The sequence below is a fragment of the Urocitellus parryii genome, chromosome 7 (assembly GCF_045843805.1).
Source record: "Urocitellus parryii isolate mUroPar1 chromosome 7, mUroPar1.hap1, whole genome shotgun sequence".
Classification (NCBI taxonomy): domain Eukaryota; kingdom Metazoa; phylum Chordata; class Mammalia; order Rodentia; family Sciuridae; genus Urocitellus; species Urocitellus parryii.
Genome location: NC_135537.1, coordinates 108,897,801 through 108,920,021, shown reverse-complemented (window position 1 = coordinate 108,920,021; position 22,221 = coordinate 108,897,801). Strand labels below are relative to the sequence as shown.

Below are 22,221 nucleotides of genomic sequence, written 5' to 3'. Positions count from 1 at the left end.
AGTCAAAGACAACTAGCAGCATGAAGAGTTAGCTAAAGCTCATGATAACATCACGGTGGACTAGTTAGTGTGAAAACTACTATATGGATTATGTCTTCACTAATTTGATTAGATTTTAGATGATGGAATTACGCTAATGTATTACATTTCAAACCACAATCAAACCTTGTTTGGTATCTTATTATAAAATCATCTCTGCTTTCTCCTTAGAGATCTCTCTTCCCTAAGCCCCTTCTTAACAACTGTTTATGATAAATGTCAATCAATCTTTGATTTTTTTCATTTCCTCAGGAAGTCCTTAAACATTCAAGGATCTATAGCTCCAAACATGAGACTCATGTACCTTATTCCACCTTGAATGCCCAAGCAAGATTCCTTCTTGTCTTCCCCCAAGTGTCTCAACAATACTCACAGTTCCACAGGTGCTTTTAGATAACTGTATTAGTATCTTTAGAGTTCTAGCTGCCTCGTACACAACCAGCTGCATCTGAGATGATTTTCCCTTTATAAAGTTCAAGGGTCTAGTTTTCTTTGCCTGAATTGATTTATTCATGTCCTTGATGTCTTCTTTCCTGTCCCCAACTTCTGTGGCTTGCAATCTGCTGTGTGCACAGCAGCTAAGATCACCCTCCTCAGATGTTGTTTTGCTCATGTTACTAACTTCCTCGGAACATGGAGATGGTTTCCATTTGTATGTTGCATAATACCTGATTAGTGCTTTTAAGAGTCTTTCATAGTCAGGCACCTCATATCTAATTGTCCTCTGCTCTTTCCGTGACCCAGCTGTGCTCTACACCACAGCAATCCAATGGGCCTCTTGGATTATACACCCGACAGGGTGGTGCAGAATTCAGAAGGGTTTTTGAGTACATTTTTTGTACTCACATTTGTGAATAAGACTCCTCAGAGGATGAAGCTCCAGAGTCTAAATATGACAGCAGGGTTGTATTGAGCTTCTCCAGCCTCCTACTTTCCTGTTTTTTTTTTTCTTTCTTCTTCTTTTAAATTCTTTGCTACCAGAAACACTAATTTTCAGGAATTTTGGGACTAGCACCACTACTGCTCTCCATAAGTTTATGAACTTTCTGGATTGTATTTTTCCTAGTGGTAGGATGAAGACTAGAGGAAGCTGTCTGCATGGGGAAAATCCTTGTCTTCTAGTTCTAGTGACCACAAGAGTCATGAAGGAACATCAACACAGAATGTCAAGAGGTCAATGAGGCCCAGATCAGACCTTCTTCAGCAGACTCTGGAATGTCACTGCCCACAGACAAGGAGCACTGGTGGTCTTTACTGCCAGAGTGGGCTTCCTTCTCCTCAAGTACCTCCACTCACCTCTGCCAATCATGTCTCAGCCTCCTTTGAAAACATTGCTCACTGATCAAATTCAAGTCACTCCAGACCAACTCTACCTGGCACCCAATGTGCAAATTATATCAGATCTCCTTTATTCATGCCATCTAATTTTTCTGCTTTTGGTTGTAACTCATTGCCTCTTAATGATCAGCATGTGCTCACACATACACTCACGTGATTACGTGAACACTGTGGGGAGTGGGAGGCCCATTTTCTTTTCTTTGTTGGCTTATTCTTTCTGTTTCCCTTGAAGCACCTTTAAAGATCTTATTATTGGGCACTGAATGCAGTGGTGGCTCTGTAACTGTGACCAATATGGCAACTGCAATTTAAACTTTCAAATACAATAACATTTAGTAACTTTGACACTGCAAAAATAACACATCACTGAAGATTCTAGGGTAAAAAAAAGAAAAAGAAAAACCCTTTTACATACGCTTTTCTTACCCTTGTTTTAATTTGTGGAATTAAACATTAGCAACTGTCTGTTTGCTAATCAGATTTCAAGAATTCCAATGGGCTGAAAGTTATTGTGAACTAGTGAAGTGTAAGAAGGATAACTTTCAAAATTCTTTTAATGTCTAATTCATATGGTAATATGAGGGGAAAAGAAAACATTACCAGGATATGAGGCCAAATTAAAAACAGTCATTGGAACTGCTTTACGAATAAGCCAATTAATCATTTTTAATTCCTCTAAGCCCAACCATTATGACATTTACATAAACTGTCCTGAAACCTTCGTGGAATGAGCAGGGCGGTATTCAACAGTGCTGGCTGAATTGTTTTTGCACTATTTTTTTAACTACTTCCTATCTGTATGTGTTACCTCTGTCAGACTCTAAGCCAGTGATGGGGTCAGGCCCACACTCCTCTTTGTCCTTTGGATCCAGCATGGTATGAAGTGTGTATTTGATAATACTTCTGAGATGAACAAAAGAATGATCAGCATTCAAGTAATGATCCTGGGTACTTCTAAAAAGTTTTTAATTTTGATCTTCCTAATTATACTTTCATTCCTAATGGTTTACACTGTAGGAATGTTTCCCTTTCAATCCACCAGTCCTCTGACCGAGGACAAATGTGGAGTTGGAAAAGTGAAAATGTCAGTGATATCTCACTGTTCCCTGAGTAATTTCTATAAGAAGCATCGTTGGTTTTGGTATGTAAAGTCAGGTCCAAAAAAAGGCAGAAGAAGGAAAATTCACACAGTAATGAGATCCCAGGCTCAGGTTTTCTGTAATAATTTGGAAAAGTTTCCCACTTCTTGCATCCATTTTATTGATTGAGACTCATAAAGAAGGGTTTCTTTATATGTTTGAAATAAATCATCCATATTCTGGGAATGAATGAACCTTTCCGTTAACCTCATGGGCAACACACAACATCTTACACTTGCTTCTGCTCCTCACCCACTATTTCCAGTGTACCAAGTCCTGCTGATTTTATCCCATGGCACTTGCCCTTGACCAGAATCTTTACCAAAATCTCCTCCAAGACCAGGCCTCCAGTCTTGGTCCCCCTGAATGCCTTCTCCATGAAGACATCAGACCACCCATCTCAAAGGCAGATGGCTCTCTGTTTAAATCCCTTTGAAGACCTCCTAAGCCAACAGTCAAAAATGCAGCTTCCAAATCTAGATCTTGTTGCCTATCATGTCCCAGTCTCTACCTACCAAAGCTCAGAATACACTCTGGGAAGCTTGTAAAATGCAAATGTCTGGGCCTTATCCTAAGAAATGTTAAATTCGATACTGGATAGAAAAGCAGGAACCTTTTTTTAAAAAAAAAATTTTTTTAGTTGTTGATGGACCTTTATTTTATTTATTGATATGTGTGGTACTGAGAATCAAACCCAGTGCCTCCCACATGCTAGGCAAGTGCTCTTCCACTGAGATATAGCTCCCGCCCCAAGAGCAGGAACTTTTGAGCACTCTTTGTGATTGCCACGGGTAGATAAATGGTGTCCATCCTGGAGGGCACCACTTGCCCTAGAGAAACATTGTTCTTCCAGGCCCATCTGCTTGCAGGAACTTAGGCTGTACATACACTTTCATTTCATTGTGTGTCTGCTCTGATGCTTCCTTCCTTCTGTAACATCCCTGCCATTTGCTTCTGGCCTAAACTCTCCTCCTTTTCACAGCTCAAGCTCAGCCTCATTCCATTAAGCCCCATGTGCCTTCAGGGTCCTTCTTCTTTTGCATTTGCAGAGCATTTTTTCTTAGAATTTACTCTATTATACTGACATTATCTGTTCATGCTTGGCCTGCAAATTTTGTGGCAGTTGAAGAATAAATCTTTTCAATGACACAATGGTAAATCGAAGTTTGTGACTAAATAATACCATCCCCTGACAGCTTGACCTTTATGAACTGAAGAAAAGTACATGGGTTCAAGAAAACATTCCTAACCCAATTCTCTAAACCCAGAGATGAAAAGCCTGTTATGCTACCTGAGACTCAGACTAGAGCCATCAATTTTCTACAGACACACAGGGTCGTGATGAAGATTAGAGGAGATAATAATGTCAAGGTCACACCACAAATCCAGGCACCAAATAACCACTCAAAGAGCTGTTGGCTGTCTACGTGGCCCAAAGGTTTCACCCAACTCAGTATCCTCAGACCAAAATGGGAAGGGCACAGGTACTAGCATATGATGCCCTTAGGAAAATGTTGAGCAATGTCTACATGACTTCCTTATCTGGAAACACTGCCAAAAAGAATTAATTCACTACCAAACAACGTTGATGTCTCTGGATCGAAATATTGCTAACAGGATTCATCTATCACACCTAATCATATTTCTACAGACTCTACGCAGGAATCATTTGATTCTCTAAACTTTTTTAAAAAAACCACTAATCACTTTCCCTTTTGCATTATGAAATTTGTAGACATTTTATGTATTTCCTGTTCAAAGTGTTCCTATTATCAGGGGCAAGATCGCTTATTTGAAGAGACATTTTCTGAGATTGCGTCATTGAGCCTGCTACGGACCTTAAACATAATCACAACTAAGAGAAGTTAGACAAAGTGAGCTGGCCTGGAGTGAGGACATTGTTGACAGAGAGTGCTGCTTGTGCAGAGATCCTAGAGAAGTGTCTGCGATGAGCCTGCCCAGGCTGCCTCCTGGGGTGGAGGTCCCTCCAACCTGCAGCCCTGCGGCATCTGCCAGCTGTGTAAGACCACCACAAACTGAGCTGGGTATTTGCTTTTAACGGCAGGTTTCTTATTAATCTCTGTATTCCCGGGGCCTAGTGCCATGTCTGGACAGAGCTGGCACTAAATAAATGTTTGCCAAATGATGTTTCTTTAGAATAATAATTTATGAGAGTGGTATTTTGTTCCAGGATGTTGCCAAGGGTGAAAAATAATCCAACAGATCTTGGCTGCTCACTGGGTAGTTTCCCTGGTCAGAAATCTTAGAAAGCATAATTTTGTAAATTTAGGAACAGAAATTTTGATACCTGAATTGCACTGTCATCAGGCAATGGATTCCTACTCATTTAAGGCGAGAGCTGCTGACCTGTACCTCTTAAAAAGAGTTGTGTCTAGTGTCACACACACAGGATTCCCCTTCCTCTGTAAGTCCCCTAAACATCTTTGTTTCTTAGAGTTGGGATCTGAACTGAACCCTGTGGCAGATCACAAGTCCAGTGCTAATTTCTCACAGTCCCAGGCCCATGTTCTCTGTTCTCATTTGGGATTGCATTTCAAAATTTAAGAAGTGAAAAATCCAAATTAATCTTTCTCCGCAAGTTTCCTGTCTGAGTAAACAGGGCCACCATCCATCCAGCTGGCCAAGCCAGGAGCTCAGGAGTCACTCTGACTCTTCCCACACCTACTCAGTACCTCGTCAGTCCTAGTGGGTCTGCAGGGGTGGGGGGCTCTCATCCATGCATTTGCTTCTTTCCTTCCCCACTGCCACTGCTTAGCTCAAACTGTGGGCTCTTACCCAGATTACTGGTTACCAGGTGACTACTTAAAATTGTCTCCAGTTTTACTGCCCCTTACCTTCTCCAATCCCTCTGCTACCTGCAGCCACAGTGGTCTTTCCGTTATTATTCATCTCTCAGACCTCCCCACCCCCCACAACTACCATTCCCTTTTCCAACGACATTCCACATTTTGTCATGCCCTCAAATATATAAGGGCTATTGTCCTTTGCACCCTCCTGTGTCTTCTGGAAAAAACATCCTGTGGTTGCCAGGCTGGATGCTGCCTGCAGAATCCTGCCTCCAGCCCCAGACTATGATTAAGCCCCTGCTATGTGCTACCTAAGCTCACAGCAACATGCCAATTATCTGATAGGTAACTTCTTTTTAAAATCTGCCTAACCAGACTCCATGAAGGGAAAGAACTAGGTCTTAATCATGATTTTACATTTACATGACAATCTATTAATACAATGAGAAAATCCATCCACAGCTCAAATGATTTTCAAATCACTGGGCCAAGCAGGAGTGAGGATGGAAACGAGTCACCAGGGTTGGTGGGAGGGTAGGTAACACTCATCACCTGATGTGTCTCCATTCTTACCCCCAAACCCTAGATTTCTGGTTTCTGTGGTGTATCTCCTCAACGTGTTCTGACTAACCATTCCCCTAATGCAAGAAAATACATTAAATCTCGAAATTCAAAAATCAAATTTGAAAATATCCCACATCTATGTAAAAAGTTAAACAGATAGGAACTTTCAGACCCAAGCAACTGAGACCAAAACTTGACAGAGTAAAATCTGCAAAAAGGTTTAATCTTCTTTAGAATTTTTAAAAAATTAGCAAAAAAGTATAACAGAAGTTATCTGTTGATCGTTGGCATAAAATCTATTGTTTTGCTAGAAAGTGAATAAATATATTTTAGTTGGCTTAAATAAGTTTCTTTTGGCCACATGGAAATTCTAAGAAGATTGACTTCAAAGTGTTACACTGTTTTGAAGGCAATTTTGATTCCTTACATATTAAATTTCTGAGAAAGAAGCTTATTTTTCATTTAGCATACTATACAAATAAATGTGAAACACCAATTAAAATAGAAGGGCAAAATGATGAAAAGCTGATTTGATTTTATTCTCAGGAGGCTCTTGTACTAAAGCTGAATGACTTGCATAAATACCTTTGGCATTTGCTGGACCCTGTTCCTAAACACAATGTTCATATTTCATCTATAATAAGAAAAGCATCTCAAAGATTTGCAAGGCACTAATCTTGCAAGCATCCAGTCTGGTGTCTTGAGTAAAGTGAGATTGGCAAAGTCAGGTTAATCCATAATGGAAAATTGTGAGCAGGGTGCTTCGGCTGCCTGGCAGCTGCTGCTAGGAGCAGCCTCCCAGCTCTGTGAGCTTGTACACCAACTCTACCACTTGCCCCAAACAGAATTCTCCAGTCAATGCTGAAATCCAGAATATGAATGCTGTCACAATTTGGGGGACTTTCCAGAAATTATAATAGTAGGGTGTTTTCTGTTACAGATGAAGCTATACTAAAAACAATCTACTGCTTTAATTCTTCAAACTTATACCACCAGGACAGTGTTATATTTCAGAGCTAAATGAGATGGAATCCGTTTAAATTTGAACGATCTAAGCAAACTCTAGAGTTAAAATAAGGTCAACATGTGTCCCCCAAACCTCGCTTGCCATCATTCTGGGTTTTTGGTTTTGTTTTTTTTTTTCTCTAGTATTCCCAGCCAGTTTTCACTAAGTAGATTTCTGCACAATTAAATATTATCTCATATCCCATTCATGGCACAGAAAAGCATCTTCTCCTGCCTGGCCTTCCTTGTTCAGTAATAAAAATAGAGAGACATGCCTACAAGACTTGAGTTTTAAAATGCATGTTTTTAATAACCTAAAAGTCTGGATTACTGTGTGATCTTTCCATTAATTATGACCTGCAACTAATTCTCATTAAATTTGTATTCAATTGAACCTACTTATTAGTCATGGAAATGCATGCCCACCTCAATGCCTCTGAGTTTGTGAATGAGCCTGGACTTGTGGGGGTGGGGGGCTTGGGGAAGAGGTTTTAAAAGAAAGATCTTCAGAAGCAAAATACCCAAAGAAGGTTTTACCAAGTTCTCCTAACACAATGTGTTCCCATGTTGTGCATAATGGCCTGTTAAACTCCAGGTGATGTAACTGCAGAGCTGAAGGAGGGGTGCCCCCACTGGAGCTCCGTGTCTCCTTTACACCTCCTAGTACTACTGCATCCAAGCCTAGACCTTCCTTGGGGGCAGGACACAGCTGCCCCCTTGGAGGTCATCTTTTAGGTTCCAGCTGCTCTCTCTGAACATCCACAGAGAATCCTTGGTGCATGCTCCTGTGTCCTGGATAGAGAAGCATTAGTTTCTTTAAACAGCATGGAGACAAACGTGAGGAAGTTAGATCAGGCTCCATGCTTTCTTCCCTTTGAGACAGGAATTCTTTGGTAAAGAGGAGAAACATGCATTTAAACCCTTACTGTACAATAAAAAATTATAATATGCATAAAAGGACCATAATGACCTACAGAAACATACTTAAACAATATGAAGGTAAAAATATTTTATTATCCTATATTGTCTTCAGAATAGTAGCCCAGCATAATTCAATAGAAATACATATGCCATTTCTTTTCAGTCTTTAAAAATATGTAACTGGCTGGGTTCAGTGGCATATGCCTATAATCCCAGTGGCTCAGGAGGCTGTAACAGGAGGATCACGAGTTCAAAGACAGTTTCAGCAATTTAGCAAGGCCCTAAGCAACTCAGTGAGACCCTTTCTTTAAATAAAATATAAAAAAGGGCTTGAAATATGGCTCAGTGGTTAAGCATCCCTGGGTTTAATTCCTGATATCAATTAAAAAAAAACAGAAAGCCATTATATGTATACATAAATAGATAGCTGGATGATTGCCTGTTGACAAAAAAAAAAAAAATACATTGACTCCACACAGAACTCAGTGCTAGAGATGGAACCCAGAGTCATATGCATGCTAAGTACACTCTCTGCAATCGCCCCTCGGCCCTCCCCAGCAAATCTTGATATGTACTCACATCTATGTTCAGGTGGTGGGCTTGATGGGTTTCATCCCTTTTCTTTTGCTTACCGCTGCCTCCCAAGGCTTCTCTTCCTTCCCTTTTCTTCCTCACTCCATTTTACCTCCATCCCACCCTGGCTTCTTGGTCTTCTACCAACTTTTACTTTTGAAAATGGTACTATTAGGATTGAAATACTTCCCTGGACATTAACTGAACTCACTAATTAATCATTTACAAAGCCCTGTGACATTCTCTCTCATTCAATCTTCAAAACCATCCCACTGTGAAGGCAAGGTGAATATTAGCCTCTGCTTCCAGTAACTTTTTTGAGCCTCAGATGAGGCTTTTAACCAAACCTCTGGAACTTGTTCAGAGAAGTGCTGGTTATAATAGGTGGGAATGGGGTTGGGCAGCCACGGTGCAGATATGGAATAAGACAGGCATCACCACTAAAGAAAATAATTACATAATGATCTTTTTTTATTTTTAATATTTGGGGGGGTTGTAGATGGACACAGTACCTTCATTTTATTTATTTATTTTTATGTGGTGCTGAGGATCAACCCAGTGCCTCACACGTGCCAGGCAAGCTCTCTACCACTGAGCTACAACCCCAGCTCCAAGTAATGTTCTTTTTAGCTGTAAATTCCTGTAAGTTGACCTGTCAAACAGTCTCCTCAAGAAATAAGTTTCAAGGCATTAGAAGGAATTCATCTTCCTACAATAATCATTGTGCTAACTAAAAATTAATCAGAGCCCCAGTCAAAAACAAAAGAAAAACAAAAAAGCCATGGAAAAGGTAATTTAAGGTTGATTTTTAGAAATATGACCACTAATATTACAGAAGAGAAACGATTAATTATGTAAATAATTAATTTTGATTTGTGAAAGAGAAAGGGTATCCTTTTGTGCAATAGAAATTAAAAATGTTAAAGTCCTGTCCTTTCATAATAACTTGGCAAAGAATGAATCTTTCCCTAAAAATCAATAGTATTCAGTTTAATTTGGATACATAACATATACTGACTCATGGCTGACATTGGGTTTAAATTACTCATGAGTGAGGTGTGAATCAAGTCAAGCAATCTTACACAGCACTGTTCTATCTACCCCACCCAACCTGATGTATTCAACTGATATTATTTGAACTTAAGAACAATGTTCCCCTCCCCGACCCCAAATGTCAGGACAAGAAAAATTTTCAAAAGTAGTAAGGACAGCTGAATATTCAGCAGACTTTGAGTTTTAGAAGACAATAAACTCCCATTTCCTGACTTAGTATATACTGCCATGATGTCAAATGTATATGGGATGAAACAATATTATTAGAGTTAGGGTAAGTTGACTTCCTGGAGTTGCCATGTCTTAAGAGAAACATTCATATGTACCACTGATCAGCACAATACCTGTGAAGAATGCAGAAAAGTTTGGCTTAACTTGAAGTTCTATTCTCTGGCCATGCCTTATAATGATAATAATGAAGTTGAAAGGGCACTTAAGACCCACACTTTTGCAATTTCTGCACTTTCTGGACTATTAGTATAGTATGAATTATTGGGCGCTAAGTTTCCTTACTTCCAACTATAGTTCATAAATGCCCAGCAAAATCAAATTAGAAGGAGCACTCATACCCTAAGTGGTAAGAATTCAATTCTTCATTCATCATTACTAGAACACTTACCTACGTCCCTGATCTAAGCTTATGATGAAGACACAAAAGGGAGCAAACTGTCCTTTGGGATCAGTCCGTCTTTCCCAATCCAGTTGTGGCAAGAGATATTCAATAAATGCACTGATGTGCAACGGTAATTTAGTGTAACTGGGGGGATTTAAATCTAGAGGATGGAAGTGGAATGGGAGGATGTGGGGTCCAGGAACCTGTGAGGAAAAGACTTTATACCTAAATCTGAATGAGGACTGTGGAGTTGACCATGTAGAGGGAAGGGCTGAGCATCAACTCTCCTCCCCAGGTAAAGAAAGCTGTCACAGCTGAGTCACTTTGAGGGGAGTGTGGCATGGAACTGTATCCTAAATAGAAAGTAAGGGAAAGAGTTGTTTTTTTTTTAAATCCTACAGTAAGAGCATGTATCATTTTTATTTTTAAGTCTAAAACTGGCAAACATGGAATCCAACCTCTAGTTCTGAGGACAGATGGAGTAGCAAGCTCACCCAGACTGGAGGCCCTTCACATTCTATCCAACTGCTTCCATGCCTCATCCAGCCACACCTGTGACAATGTCATATGGTTGGGGCTGAGGCTGGGCAGCAGGGAGAACAGTATCCTTCCTAACATGACCTGTCTAGGTCATGACCAGTCTAGGTGCCACTGTTATCACCTGAAGTGGCACTAATGGTCGGAGAGAGGTTGGTGACAGCAGCAGCACAGTCCCACATGATTGGTGGGCCTGTCCCACTTACTGACCCTTCAGGGAAATGCTGGGAGATCAGCCAGCTATGCACCAGTGAGCTCCACTAGCTTGAGTGAAGCTGTGAGGTGAGGTGGGCAGAATGGAGTAGTTCTAACTACCTTTCTAACCCCCGCCCCACCTTCTGGTTTCTTCTCACAGGTCTGATATGGCCCGCTAGCATAAGCCAACCCTTGGGGTTCTTGATTGCTTTAGGCAGCTGTCTCCCATCACTCTCCCTGTGTATCTTCTAACCTCTAGCATGGCAACTACTTCCCCCACGGCTCAGAGCACACAAAGCACTGCTTCTGACTCTACCCCTTCCTAAATGATCGAATTATCTATTTCTTTCCCTGTTTGTTCACGGTGCTGGGGATGAAACCCAGGGCCCTGCACATATTGGGCAAGTGCCCTACCACTGAGCTATACTCCAGTCCATACTCATTTCCACAGAAGTGCAGTTCCCCAAGGGTCACTTCTCATTTGCTCTCTTAATCAAATGCCTTCCCTTAAAGTTATTCCTTTAATCATCTTACTCAAGCAGTAATAACTTCTTTAAAACATCTTTTTTTAAAAAGTTGATGGGAGTCAACAATAACCAGATGAAAAATGTGACTGAAATGACAGAGACGGCAAGGAATTACTGCAGGTAAGAGGTGAGGAAATAGCCACTGAACACCTAAGGAACTGTACGAAACTGGAGTGATCAGTCTCTGCCTTGGAAATTAAGGTCCTTGGACCAGACAAGATTTCATGACTCTTCCAGATTGGAGATTAGGGGCTTTCAGTCTTCTCTACCAAAACACAGTCTGTCCATTATATTTTCTAGAAAGTATCAGGAGACCCATTTTAGTTACAATGCTCTAAACAGATTTCCAGTGATTCAAAAGGATCCAACTAAACAGTCTGGGTAAATGTGGATGAAGGAAAGACTGAGAGGCCTGGGTGTGGGTGCTGGCTCTCCCTGTCCTAAAGTCCCCCAGGGTAGTGTGTGCTTCTACAAAACAGGACAGGTGGCATTACAGGCGGAGAGTTGGCGTGTCAGCTACTGGCATGGAGCAGCTTCAGTAAAAGCCAGGCATGCTTAATTCTCCATATATTCCAAGTTGCTCTACCACCTCTTGAACATTTCTTTAAAAACAATGTTGAGATTTTTCTTAGTTAAGGGTAGTGATTTTTACTCTCAACCAAGACAAAAGGGGAAAATTTTTTGGTTAAATCTCATCAACACAGTACTTTTTGCATTGCAGCAGAAACCTAAAGAAATTTTCTAGAACTCAGCAAGTAATGAACATTCCTTCAGTTTTGACTTGCTAGTAAAGTACCTAGAGTCTACTGTGTGATGTCTTCTACCCACCATTATGTCATGCCCATCATGAGAATTATGCAGGGTGCACAACAATCCTGCAGAAACAAGCCTCCTACCTCCTAAGTGTTGACTGGGAGAAACAGCACTCCCTCTCCCTTCACAGAAACAAAACAAAGTCTATAGATCCCAAAGGTAGTTGGTTCTATGTCTCCTATCTCCCTTAGGGCACACTGTTAAAGGCTACAATTATTGTCCCTAAAAGTCAACTTTTATCTTCTGCTTAAGATAAACTGGGGTGAGATAACATGGGGTAAAGGTACAAAGGCAGACATATTTTCTGGGATGTAAGAAACAAACAAAAGCCTCTAACACATAAAAAATAACAGAATCAAGATCAATACCATCTGGGTGGACAAACTGAATGGCTGTTAACTATTAAGTTGTCATCTTCCTGTATTGCTACTGGTGAACTAGTGATTTCCATAGCAGTAAGCTCCAGAAGTCTTAGTTTCTAGTTCTTATTCTGACATGATTGGGCCGAGCTGGGGACAGGAAAACCCATCATTTTATGTTCTTAATTTTTCAATATTTTTAAAAGCTAAAATATTGGACTGGCAGTGGAATTCAATGATAAAGTGTGTTCCTAGCATGAAGGAGGCACAGGATTCCATCCCAGCACTGGGGGGGGGGGGACCCAAAACTCAACAGTAACAGCAACTGCAGAAGGACTTTGCAAATACTTTGGCATTATAAAGAGCCACAGTTATTAATAACATAGCTAGAAGGTCCTCCTTCCAGGCAGCAATCTCTAAAACCTTAAGAAAATCTTCCATTAAAAAATTTAAAAAGACAGTAGAATTCTAATCTCAAGAGCTAATACATGGGGAATGTTAGTCCTTCAGCTACCCTCTCCAAAAACAAGTTGCAAAACTCTATATCTGTAGTAGTAATTATAGCAAGAAATCTGAAAAGAACTAAAAAAATGAAATAAGCAAAATATAAAAGTTTAGTTGAATGTTTCTATTTTTAATCTTTCTATTATGTCACCCAAATAGCAGTATTTTTTAAACTGGGGTAACACTTAACATGAGACCTGCCCTCACCAAATTTTAAATGCACAATCTGGTACTGTTAACTACGGGCACGGTGATGTATGGCAGATCTCTAGAATTATTCAACTTGCATAACTAACTTTCTATTCATCAGCAATAATTCCCCATTTCCCCCCTCCACTCCCTGACAACTACTGCTGTATTCAGTTTCTATGTTTGACCATTCTGGATACCTCATGTAAGTGGGATCATGCAGTATTTGTCCTTCCATGGCTGGTTTATTGCATTTAGCATGACGAGTTGAGTGTTTTTTAAATAGTTAAGTAAAATCTGCAGTAGTTAGCTGTCTGAAAGATTTTTAGGATAATGTTCTCCAGGTTATAACTATAAAATATAGTACTCACAAAGTATATGATCCTACCCTTAAAAGTCTTTCAAAAGAGAAAATGTGAATAGGACTTGGGTAAATGGGTTTTCATGAGACTAACATAATCAGAGATCATCTCTGTATCACAAGTAGCCCCCTTGTATCATGTAGTTTCCTCCAATTTAAACTAGTCATAAAAGTCAATAATAAGTCATTTGCTAGATTGTCTGTACCGGTTTATCATCCGTCAAGAATGAACTTGCCTTTAGTATACACTAGGTTGTAGTGTGAAAATAAAATGGAAGAATCCAGGAATGCATTTAAAATTAGAGGATTGGGCCTAGCAAAAGGTATAAAGTTGCTCTGAAAATTAGCTGAGGGCCAGGGAAACCAGCAAGATTAGATGTGCCAAGTAGCCCAGCTGACAAGTAAACTGAAAGTAGACTTGCTGACCAAAGAGAACCATGATCTACAATAAAAGATGTTCGGGCTGGGATTCTGGCTCAGTGGTAGAGCAGTTGCCTCTCAGGCAGGAGGCCCTGGGTTTGATCCTCAGCACCACATAAAAACAAATTAAAAAATAAAGATATTGTGTCCATCTACAACTAAAAAAAGTAATTTTTTATAAAAAGATGCTCTGTGGAGAAAATGGAAAAAATCCTTCATGAAAGTTTGTGTTGGTGAACAGGAAACATTCACTTTAAAATAGGATTCAGTTTGGGATGAAGAGGAAAACCTTGAGGAGTTTCAACATAATATCTATCTAAAAAGAGTGCAAAAAAAAGATGGCCTCTTTCACTTTCCAATTAGTGTTTGGGATGCTCAGAAGTAAATATTGACCCTAAGATAGCATTAAAAATAAAATAGCAGCAGCAACAACAATCTCTCTATAAGTCCAGAAGTATTAAGTTGAATCATATAAAACTGCCCATTTTTTGTACACAAAAAGTTATCAGAAATTTCATAAGGTTCAATTGAAAAGGGGGAGGTGTCCATTAACTCAATGCTAAGAATAAAAAGTTGAAGACATGCTAATACTTTGCAGTTTCAAAAAGAGGTAGAAGAGTTACTACTGAGGCAGAAACAGAACTTTTAACATTCTATGCCAAACTGATGCTTCAAGTCACACAAAACTACAGCCAGTAGGTATCTATCTAAATATACATCAAAATCTCCACATATAACCAACTTTTTCCTTTCTTTTTGTCTAACCTATGATACTCATACATAATAAAATTTTATTCCCAACATATTCCTCCAGCCCTCTTGCTGAATCCCCAAATCTAGATATTAATGGTAAACTTCAAGTACAAAGTCCTCCTGACCCTCCCTCCCCATTATCAATCTATTATTCACTCTTAATCTCCCACTCCAGCCCTTCTCTACTGCTTTTTCTTCCAACCTTGGCACAGTGAGTGTCCCATCTGTCCATGTCAAGTTTCCCAGACCTTTTAATATACCAATGATCTAATCTTTCCTGCACAGAATGTGGACATTCTTATAAGCCTGAGTCTCTTTGCCTTTCTCATTCAGAGGAGCTCTGTTGTTTAAAACTACACACACTAGATCTTATCTTAACTTTCTACTTTTGCCATATCTAGCTAGATTTTTGTGGCTTTCTTAAAACCAATTTCACCTATTAAGACTTCAATGAAGTTTGAATTTATGATAATTTTACAGATCTGTTCAACTCAAACATTAGAATAAAGGTAGACATTAATACTGGGTATATTTCTATGTGGAGAGAGATTGTCTCTATGGCACACAAAACAGAGCTCTCTGTAGCAGTATTTCAGAGGTTTGTTCTTTTAAAAAGGTAACTTCCTGAACTAAGGAAGAGGTGCAAAGGTTCTGAGTGAACACCATCATGGTGTTAAATAAGTTAGAACAGGAAAGGAAGTATGATGAATCTTCAACATTTTGGGGTGATGTAAATTTTCAGAAAAGCGCGAGTACATCATCTCTGACTTTTATTCTACTGGGCTCATTTTTGGCAAGTGAAGAAACCTATTTGTGATGTCACCAGCAGACTGACAGACAAAATATTTTGAATGACCCGACTCAGCAAAACCACCCACCTTGCATTTACATACCTTGAATTCGCAATTTCCACTTTGGTTCTCGCCATGGCGGCTGCCCTTTGTGCGCCTTCTATTGCTCTGTCCACCTTCTCCCTAGTTTTTGTATTTCTTAGTGGTATAAGCTGCTTCCTTATTCCACGGACCAGAATATTATTTTTGTATTTTCCCTCTTCTTTGGAGCCATCAGGGAACAAGGTACAGCCATATCCATGCCTCTTGTTATTTGCCCACTCGCCTTCATACTTCATGCCGTTGGAGCACTCGCTGATGCCGAAACCATTGTGCTTGTTGTTCTTCCACTCGCCCATGTGGGTTTCAGTGGTGGTGGCGTCCACGTGGTCTTCCAAGGGGCAAAAATCACAATAGACGTCGCCAAAGCTGATGGTGGAGTTGGCATCGCTGGAACTAATTCTGCTCACGGCTGTGTCGCTGCGGACGGAGCTCCACTTGCTAGAGATGGAAGACTTGGACTCGGACTTGCAAAGTTTCATGCTTCCGAGAAGGGAGGGAGCCCCTGCAGAAGAGGCCGCCCTTTTTCTTGCCTCCAAGCTCGGCATCAGCATGGAAGTTGAGCAGGAAGCCTCCACGGGTGCCTGCCGGGCTGTCAGCTGCAGCCGCTGCATCGTGGAGCACGCTGCCCTTGCTCTGCTCGCTGCGCAGGGAGGCCAGCCAGGTGCGCAGGGGTGATGCGCAGGGGTGAGCGGATTACCGTGGCCATGCCATAGGGCACATTCTGGCGCACACTGTAGCCGTGCTGCATGCCTCCAGCCCACTGGCCCTGGTAGGTACCTTGGAGAGATCGCAAGAAAGCACAGCATGAGTCAGGGGTACATGGGTGCGACGCCTGTGAGCACTGGGACTACTGGGATAACTCAGAGCACAGGGCAGGTAGGCCCAAGGTCAAATAGGACACACTTCCAAGTCCACTCTAGGATATACTTTTCATCCACTTATAAATTTCGGCCCTGCAATTTTCGCCTTATGACTTCAACTATATAGGATTTTTCTAAAAGTTGGATAATTTTTGCTTCTAAATTTCATTAAATTTTTCTGAGTGAAAACCATTCCCTTCTAATACAAACAGAGCAAACATTAGGAAACAACTTTTCCTCTTTGATATTAATATATCAAAAATTCCTTAGGAAGGCAGTGCAACAGAAGATGAAATGAACTATTTGTAAATCTTATTCTAATTTGTTAATTTAGCTGAAAATTTCTAAAAATGACTCAGGTCTATGTTAGTATAATATTCCAACAAGCACAAAGGCTTAAAATGACTAGCAGTGATCTGAATGCCTGGGACATAGGTTGTCAAATGAATGGTCTTAGATTTTCTGTCACACTCAGCATCTTATTTTTAGGTTAGGGAAAACCATTTAATATATAAAATATACAATTTGGATTTGGGTGAATCTTTCTGAGCTGAGTGACTTGACAAATACAATATCCATCCTGAATATATTGAACCATCATGGGAAAAAAATGAGCAATTTGCTTAACATTTTGCCCTTCAAGTGAAAAGATGAAGTTTTGTACCATATTACTTGCTAAACCTGTTTCTCCTGGCCTTTCTCTTTATAGATTTACCCAGCCTTTACCAGTGCAGTGTAAATCACATTACAGACTGGAAGCACCTTGAGGGAAGAAATTACTTCAAAAAGGATCACGAAATCCCCAAATTCTGGCTTATGTGTCCTGTGGAAGCTGGAATGTTTGATGACTATACAGCTACGGTGGCTGAAAAGAATACTCTCATTAGCACTGGAAAAACTGAGATAAGGCCAGAGGAAACCTATGTTGAGAAAAGATGTACTTGAGAGTATCCATTAAAACTGTTAGTACCAGATCAGTTTTTCAATGAATATTCGCTTTTTCAGAGAGAGAATAATCTGAAGTGTTTTCTACAGAATAATCTGAAGTGTTTTTCTACTAAATAAGTACAAATGTCTAAATAACTTGGTACAGGTTTTTAAATAATTTTTTGAGGAAATGAAGGTTAAATTAAGGAATTTAGAATTCCCTTTTCAATGTCAAGCCCATTTTCTTTAAACAAAGCAAAATTTTACACTATAGTATCCCCAAAAGCAGCTATCTGGAATTTTAAAATGTAATTACTTCTATGTTAATCATGACAATTTATGATGTCAGAAAATAAATTCTGGTTATGGTCTGTCTGCACCTTATTCTGTTTGAGTATGGAGATTTTTATCTTGCCCTTTGCATTTTATATTACCATGCACAGGTTTCTAATAGATAGGATACATTTTTTTAAAATATACTGAGCAATAATGATATTGGTTTGTGTAAACAAAGGCTGATTATTTCATTGCATGTAAAAGCTAAAACTGTAATGATGCCAATTCCAAGACTACCTTCACTTTCTGACCATTCTGACATATTTCCATCATATAAACAGATAAACAGTAGAGCAACAATGGAATACTAAGTGGGTCTGGTACTGTGAATATTATATTCTTCATAGATGTGCTCTTAACCTGACATCTATGAACTTCTAAAGGGATGGGTGAACCATAGCTTTCTCAAAAGGATAAACCCAAAAGGATAGCTGTATAATAACATTTTAGGGTAAGAAGCTTCCTACTGAATATTTGCAATCACCAAACACTGCCACAACAGGAAAGGGAACTGAATTATTAGGAAAGTTCAACTTTGACTTTGCCTATATAGATAAAATCTAAATTCTAGGATAAAAGTTATATAATCTGATACATGTACAGTAAAACAAACCACCTTATTTTAGTATTTAAAATCGCTATAATAATATTCTTTTAACTTTTCTACATGATGTTTGTTTTGCCAGGACAGTTTATAAAAATATTGTTTGATATCAATACATATTTACACTTCTTAAAACATAAAAATCTTGGTAAATGTTTAACATTGATGGAAAATTAATAGCTAGTTTCTTCAAGTTAGTATCTCCAAAATAAGATCAGTATATGGAATTTCTAAAGAAGTATTCCTTGAAAATCTAGGCTGTTTAAAGCAAGAGCAATAATTAGAAAGTTTAAATCTTTGCTTAACTGTCAAATAGGGAGGGGGGCAGGAATAGCAGCATTGGCCACAATCCCCCCCTATTTTGTAAAATCACAGTATGAAAGAATTCCTCCATGGCATTGCTAGAAACGATTTTACAGTCAAATTGCAAGTAGTTCATCTGAAATTTAAAATAGATTTAGTTTAGTCAATTAACCTAGAAAAAAGGGCCTATTTCTTTATAAAGTAGGTGGGTTCCAATTTCTTCCTGCTGCTCAAATAAAGTTGTAATTAGTTTCTCCTGATTCCTAAAATAGAAATGCAAATTTCACAAGCATAAAAATTATTTTTATGGGTTTTGTTTTAAATTGTGTTCACTTTGGAACTGATTTTTTAGATCTAGCTGTTTTAACTGCACACTCTTATAGTGGAAAGCATCCAGTTCAGAATGAAATTCAGTCAAATTTGGACTGCTCCGTGCCAAACTTAAGTTTATATGCTACAAAGATAGTTAACAAAATAATGGTTATTCCTAAATATTTTCAATAGTTTTATGACAGGTGAAAAAAACAGTACAATAGATCAGAATATGCACAAAAAATTCCATGTACCTTAGATTTGGATTTCTGGAGTATGCTAATTTATTCTTAATTAACACTCAAGGGGTTTCTAGCTCAGCAATACTTCACACACAAATCACTAATAAATTGATAACTTTCAGATGGAATCACTACTTCCTTCTTAACCTTTAGTGCAATGTTACCATAAAATACATGGAATTAAATTTTCCCTAAATCTATAAGAAGATGTACAGGAATGAATATGTGGTGGTACAGAGAATGGAGGCAAAAATAACTCTTTAGAAGAATAGGGAAAGTGATAATTCCTAATTTGACCAAAAATAAGTTATAGCAATATACTTCCATTTAGACCATTTTATTATTAAAGGATTTTTCTAATGAAGTGACATCTGAGGGAAAAAACAGTCATCAGCAGAGTGTTGTTGACATTCAAAAGTGATTTTTTTAAGTTTTTTTATTTTAATTTCTATTTGTAGCACATTAGGATTTTGGGGTTTTAGGTAGAAAACTACAGTACTATGGCAATATCAAATATTAAGGCTGAATTAATAAACAGAAGACAGATTCACAAAGTCATTCTGAAGACTTATTTGGTTTCTATAACACATACATAGATAGATCTTACTGTGCTACATATATTTTGATTACCAGGTATAATGAATACTCGAAACCAACAGATTTTGTTTAATGACTAGTAACTTAAAAAGGAGACTATTTTTAACCTAAAACTGAAGTGAGAGAACTATTCACAGTCTTCTAAAAGGGTTATAAAATAATGTTCACTTTTAAAAAGTAAATTTGGCAATCCACTTTTGAGCATGGAATTCAGTTATGAGCTAGGGCTTCCAATAAAAACCTAGTCACAAATTAACAAATATAGGGCTGTCAATCAAGGCATGTTATGTCCATTGAGAACATTTAAGGGGGCCTGATTAACTACTATGGAATTCAGTACTCAAACAGCCCACAGAAAAGTATTAAAAAGTTGTTTTTTTTAAATCCATGAGAACCATATCTTTTATTTATACTGTAGGATGAAAAGATGTCCTTTTTAGCCAATCCTACCATTCTGCTGTTTTGCATTTGAAACAGGGCCCAAGTATTCTGAGTAAGTGAAGTGTACAAATTGTATAAGCTTTTATATAAGCAATGGCGTAACTGGGGTTGCAGTGGGCTGGAGAAACTTTTAATTGGATCCCTTTAATATTCTTTAACTCTGAGCGGCTTAATTCCAAAAGGTGATCGCCTCCACACAATCCTTTTCAATTAAATATGATCATGTTTATTATCAGAAAGTGTACCTTGCCAATGCATGACATTCATCTTTCTCAGTTTTGCATACAAATTCAACTTTTGAGACCTGTTTCAATAATGTATACTTTTCCCAATTTAAAACAGGAACTTCTGTCCTACTGTATACAAAATTTCTCTCCCAAATATTGTTAAATATTAAAATAAGGTGATTTTGATTCACAGTCAGGAATAGTGTTTAGGTCAACACCTTAATGCAAATCAGTTTTTAGTAATGACATTCTCAGAAGCAAAATTGTTGCTAACTTTGCAGCTATAGGAACACATCTTTCAATTTTTTTTAAATGGAAACTTCACTGCCCATTTCTAAACTATTTTCCCATTAATTTGTCCAATGGTCTGCAAAGATTACTTTTAAGGAAGCAAAAGAAATCTAGAAAGAAAAACATACACCACCTGAATCCCACCTGCATCAGGTGGCCTCTTTGCTCCCTTGATCAGGACGTTCGTTCCCAAATGCACCCTAAATAAGGTTCAATTCCCCAACATCCTAGTTATGGGGTTCTGGCTTCTATCTTTAGGCTACTAGAGGACCAAATGCGAAATACGAGACTCCACGTGAAACCAATCCGAGGAGCCGTCCGCACAGACCCGCAGCCTCACAAGCTCAGGGCGTTCGCTCTAACTCCACGGGAGTGGTGATTTCAAACCCAGCCGGGAGAGGGAGGGATCAGGAACGTAATCAGACGGGCTCAAGTGATAGCGTCCTCTCTCCAGCCCAACCCTCCCGGGCGGCGCTCCCTCCTGGTGGCCGTGCAGCGCCGGTGCCGGCCAGGTATATTCACGCCTCACTCCCCCGGGTGTGGACACATCGCCCGCTTCAAGAACGGGGTCAGACTAACCCCTCACGCATCACTCCCATCCCAAAGCACCCTCCCGGGGGAGGGAGGGCGCGGGAAGTGGGTGGGAGGCTTCCCCAGGTGTTTTGGCGGGTTTCTAGAAGTGTGCGCTTCGCGTCCTCCCCGCTTCCCCGCAGCCTGGGCAATGCCCACCGCATCGTCTCGTGGAGCAGCTGAGCCGCCAGCGACGCCGCTCACCTCCGTCCCCGTAGGTCTCCACGCCATATCCGTCCTGCAGCCAGTTACTCCAGGTACCCTCGTAGCGAGCGGGGGTGCACAGGCTCTGCCGGACCCGGTAGCGCCCCTTGAAACCATGTGACCACTCCCCCCCCCCGTACATCCACTTGCCCTTCGTTTCCACCCCCAGCCCGTGCCGCTTGCCCTGAGCCCAGTAGCCCTGGTAGGTGTTGCCGCTGGGCCAGGTGTAGCCTCCTACCACCTCGAAGCCGTGGGACCAGGAGCCCGAGTACAAGCCCTGGCCCTTGGGCCCCGTGCAGATGCCAAGCCCGTGCGCCTTGCCCTCCTCCCAGCCGCCGCAGTAGGTGCCGCCAGCGTCGAAGTCGAACCTTCCGCCCGTCATTCGGGGGGCAGTCCCGGCGCGCTCCCCGCGGGGGCACGGACGCGGGCAGAGCTAGGCACAGCAGGGTGTAGCTCGGGGGTGGGGGCCCGGCGGGCGAGCTCACGACTGCGCCTCCAGCAGGTCGCACCGCCGCTCGGCTCCAGTCCGATGCCGCCCCTGTCCTCCCCTCCTCTTTCGCCACCGCCACCGCCACCGCCGCCTTTTTCCTCCTTCTCCTCCGCCGCCGCCCAGGCCAGCGCCGCGCGCGAGAGGACAGCCCAGGATCCCGAGTGGGCCTTCAGCTGCTCCCGCCCGCCCACGTGAGCCGGGCGCCGCCCCGCGC

The 22,221-nt window shown here is 40.4% G+C and overlaps 1 protein-coding gene across 1 annotated transcript in view; it reads right to left on the bottom strand.

Moving 5' to 3' along the window:
- The window catches only part of LOC113178616 (junctophilin-1-like), a 99,473-nt gene extending 77,474 nt beyond the window's left edge, over positions 1–21,999 (bottom strand). The window contains 4 exon segments of the mRNA XM_077800992.1: positions 15,604–16,100; positions 16,102–16,290; positions 16,292–16,380; positions 21,518–21,999. Of these exon segments, the coding sequence (XP_077657118.1) occupies positions 15,604–16,100; positions 16,102–16,290; positions 16,292–16,380; positions 21,518–21,899 (1,157 nt within the window). The 5' untranslated portion in view covers positions 21,900–21,999.
- Positions 22,000–22,221: the final 222 nt, after the last annotated feature.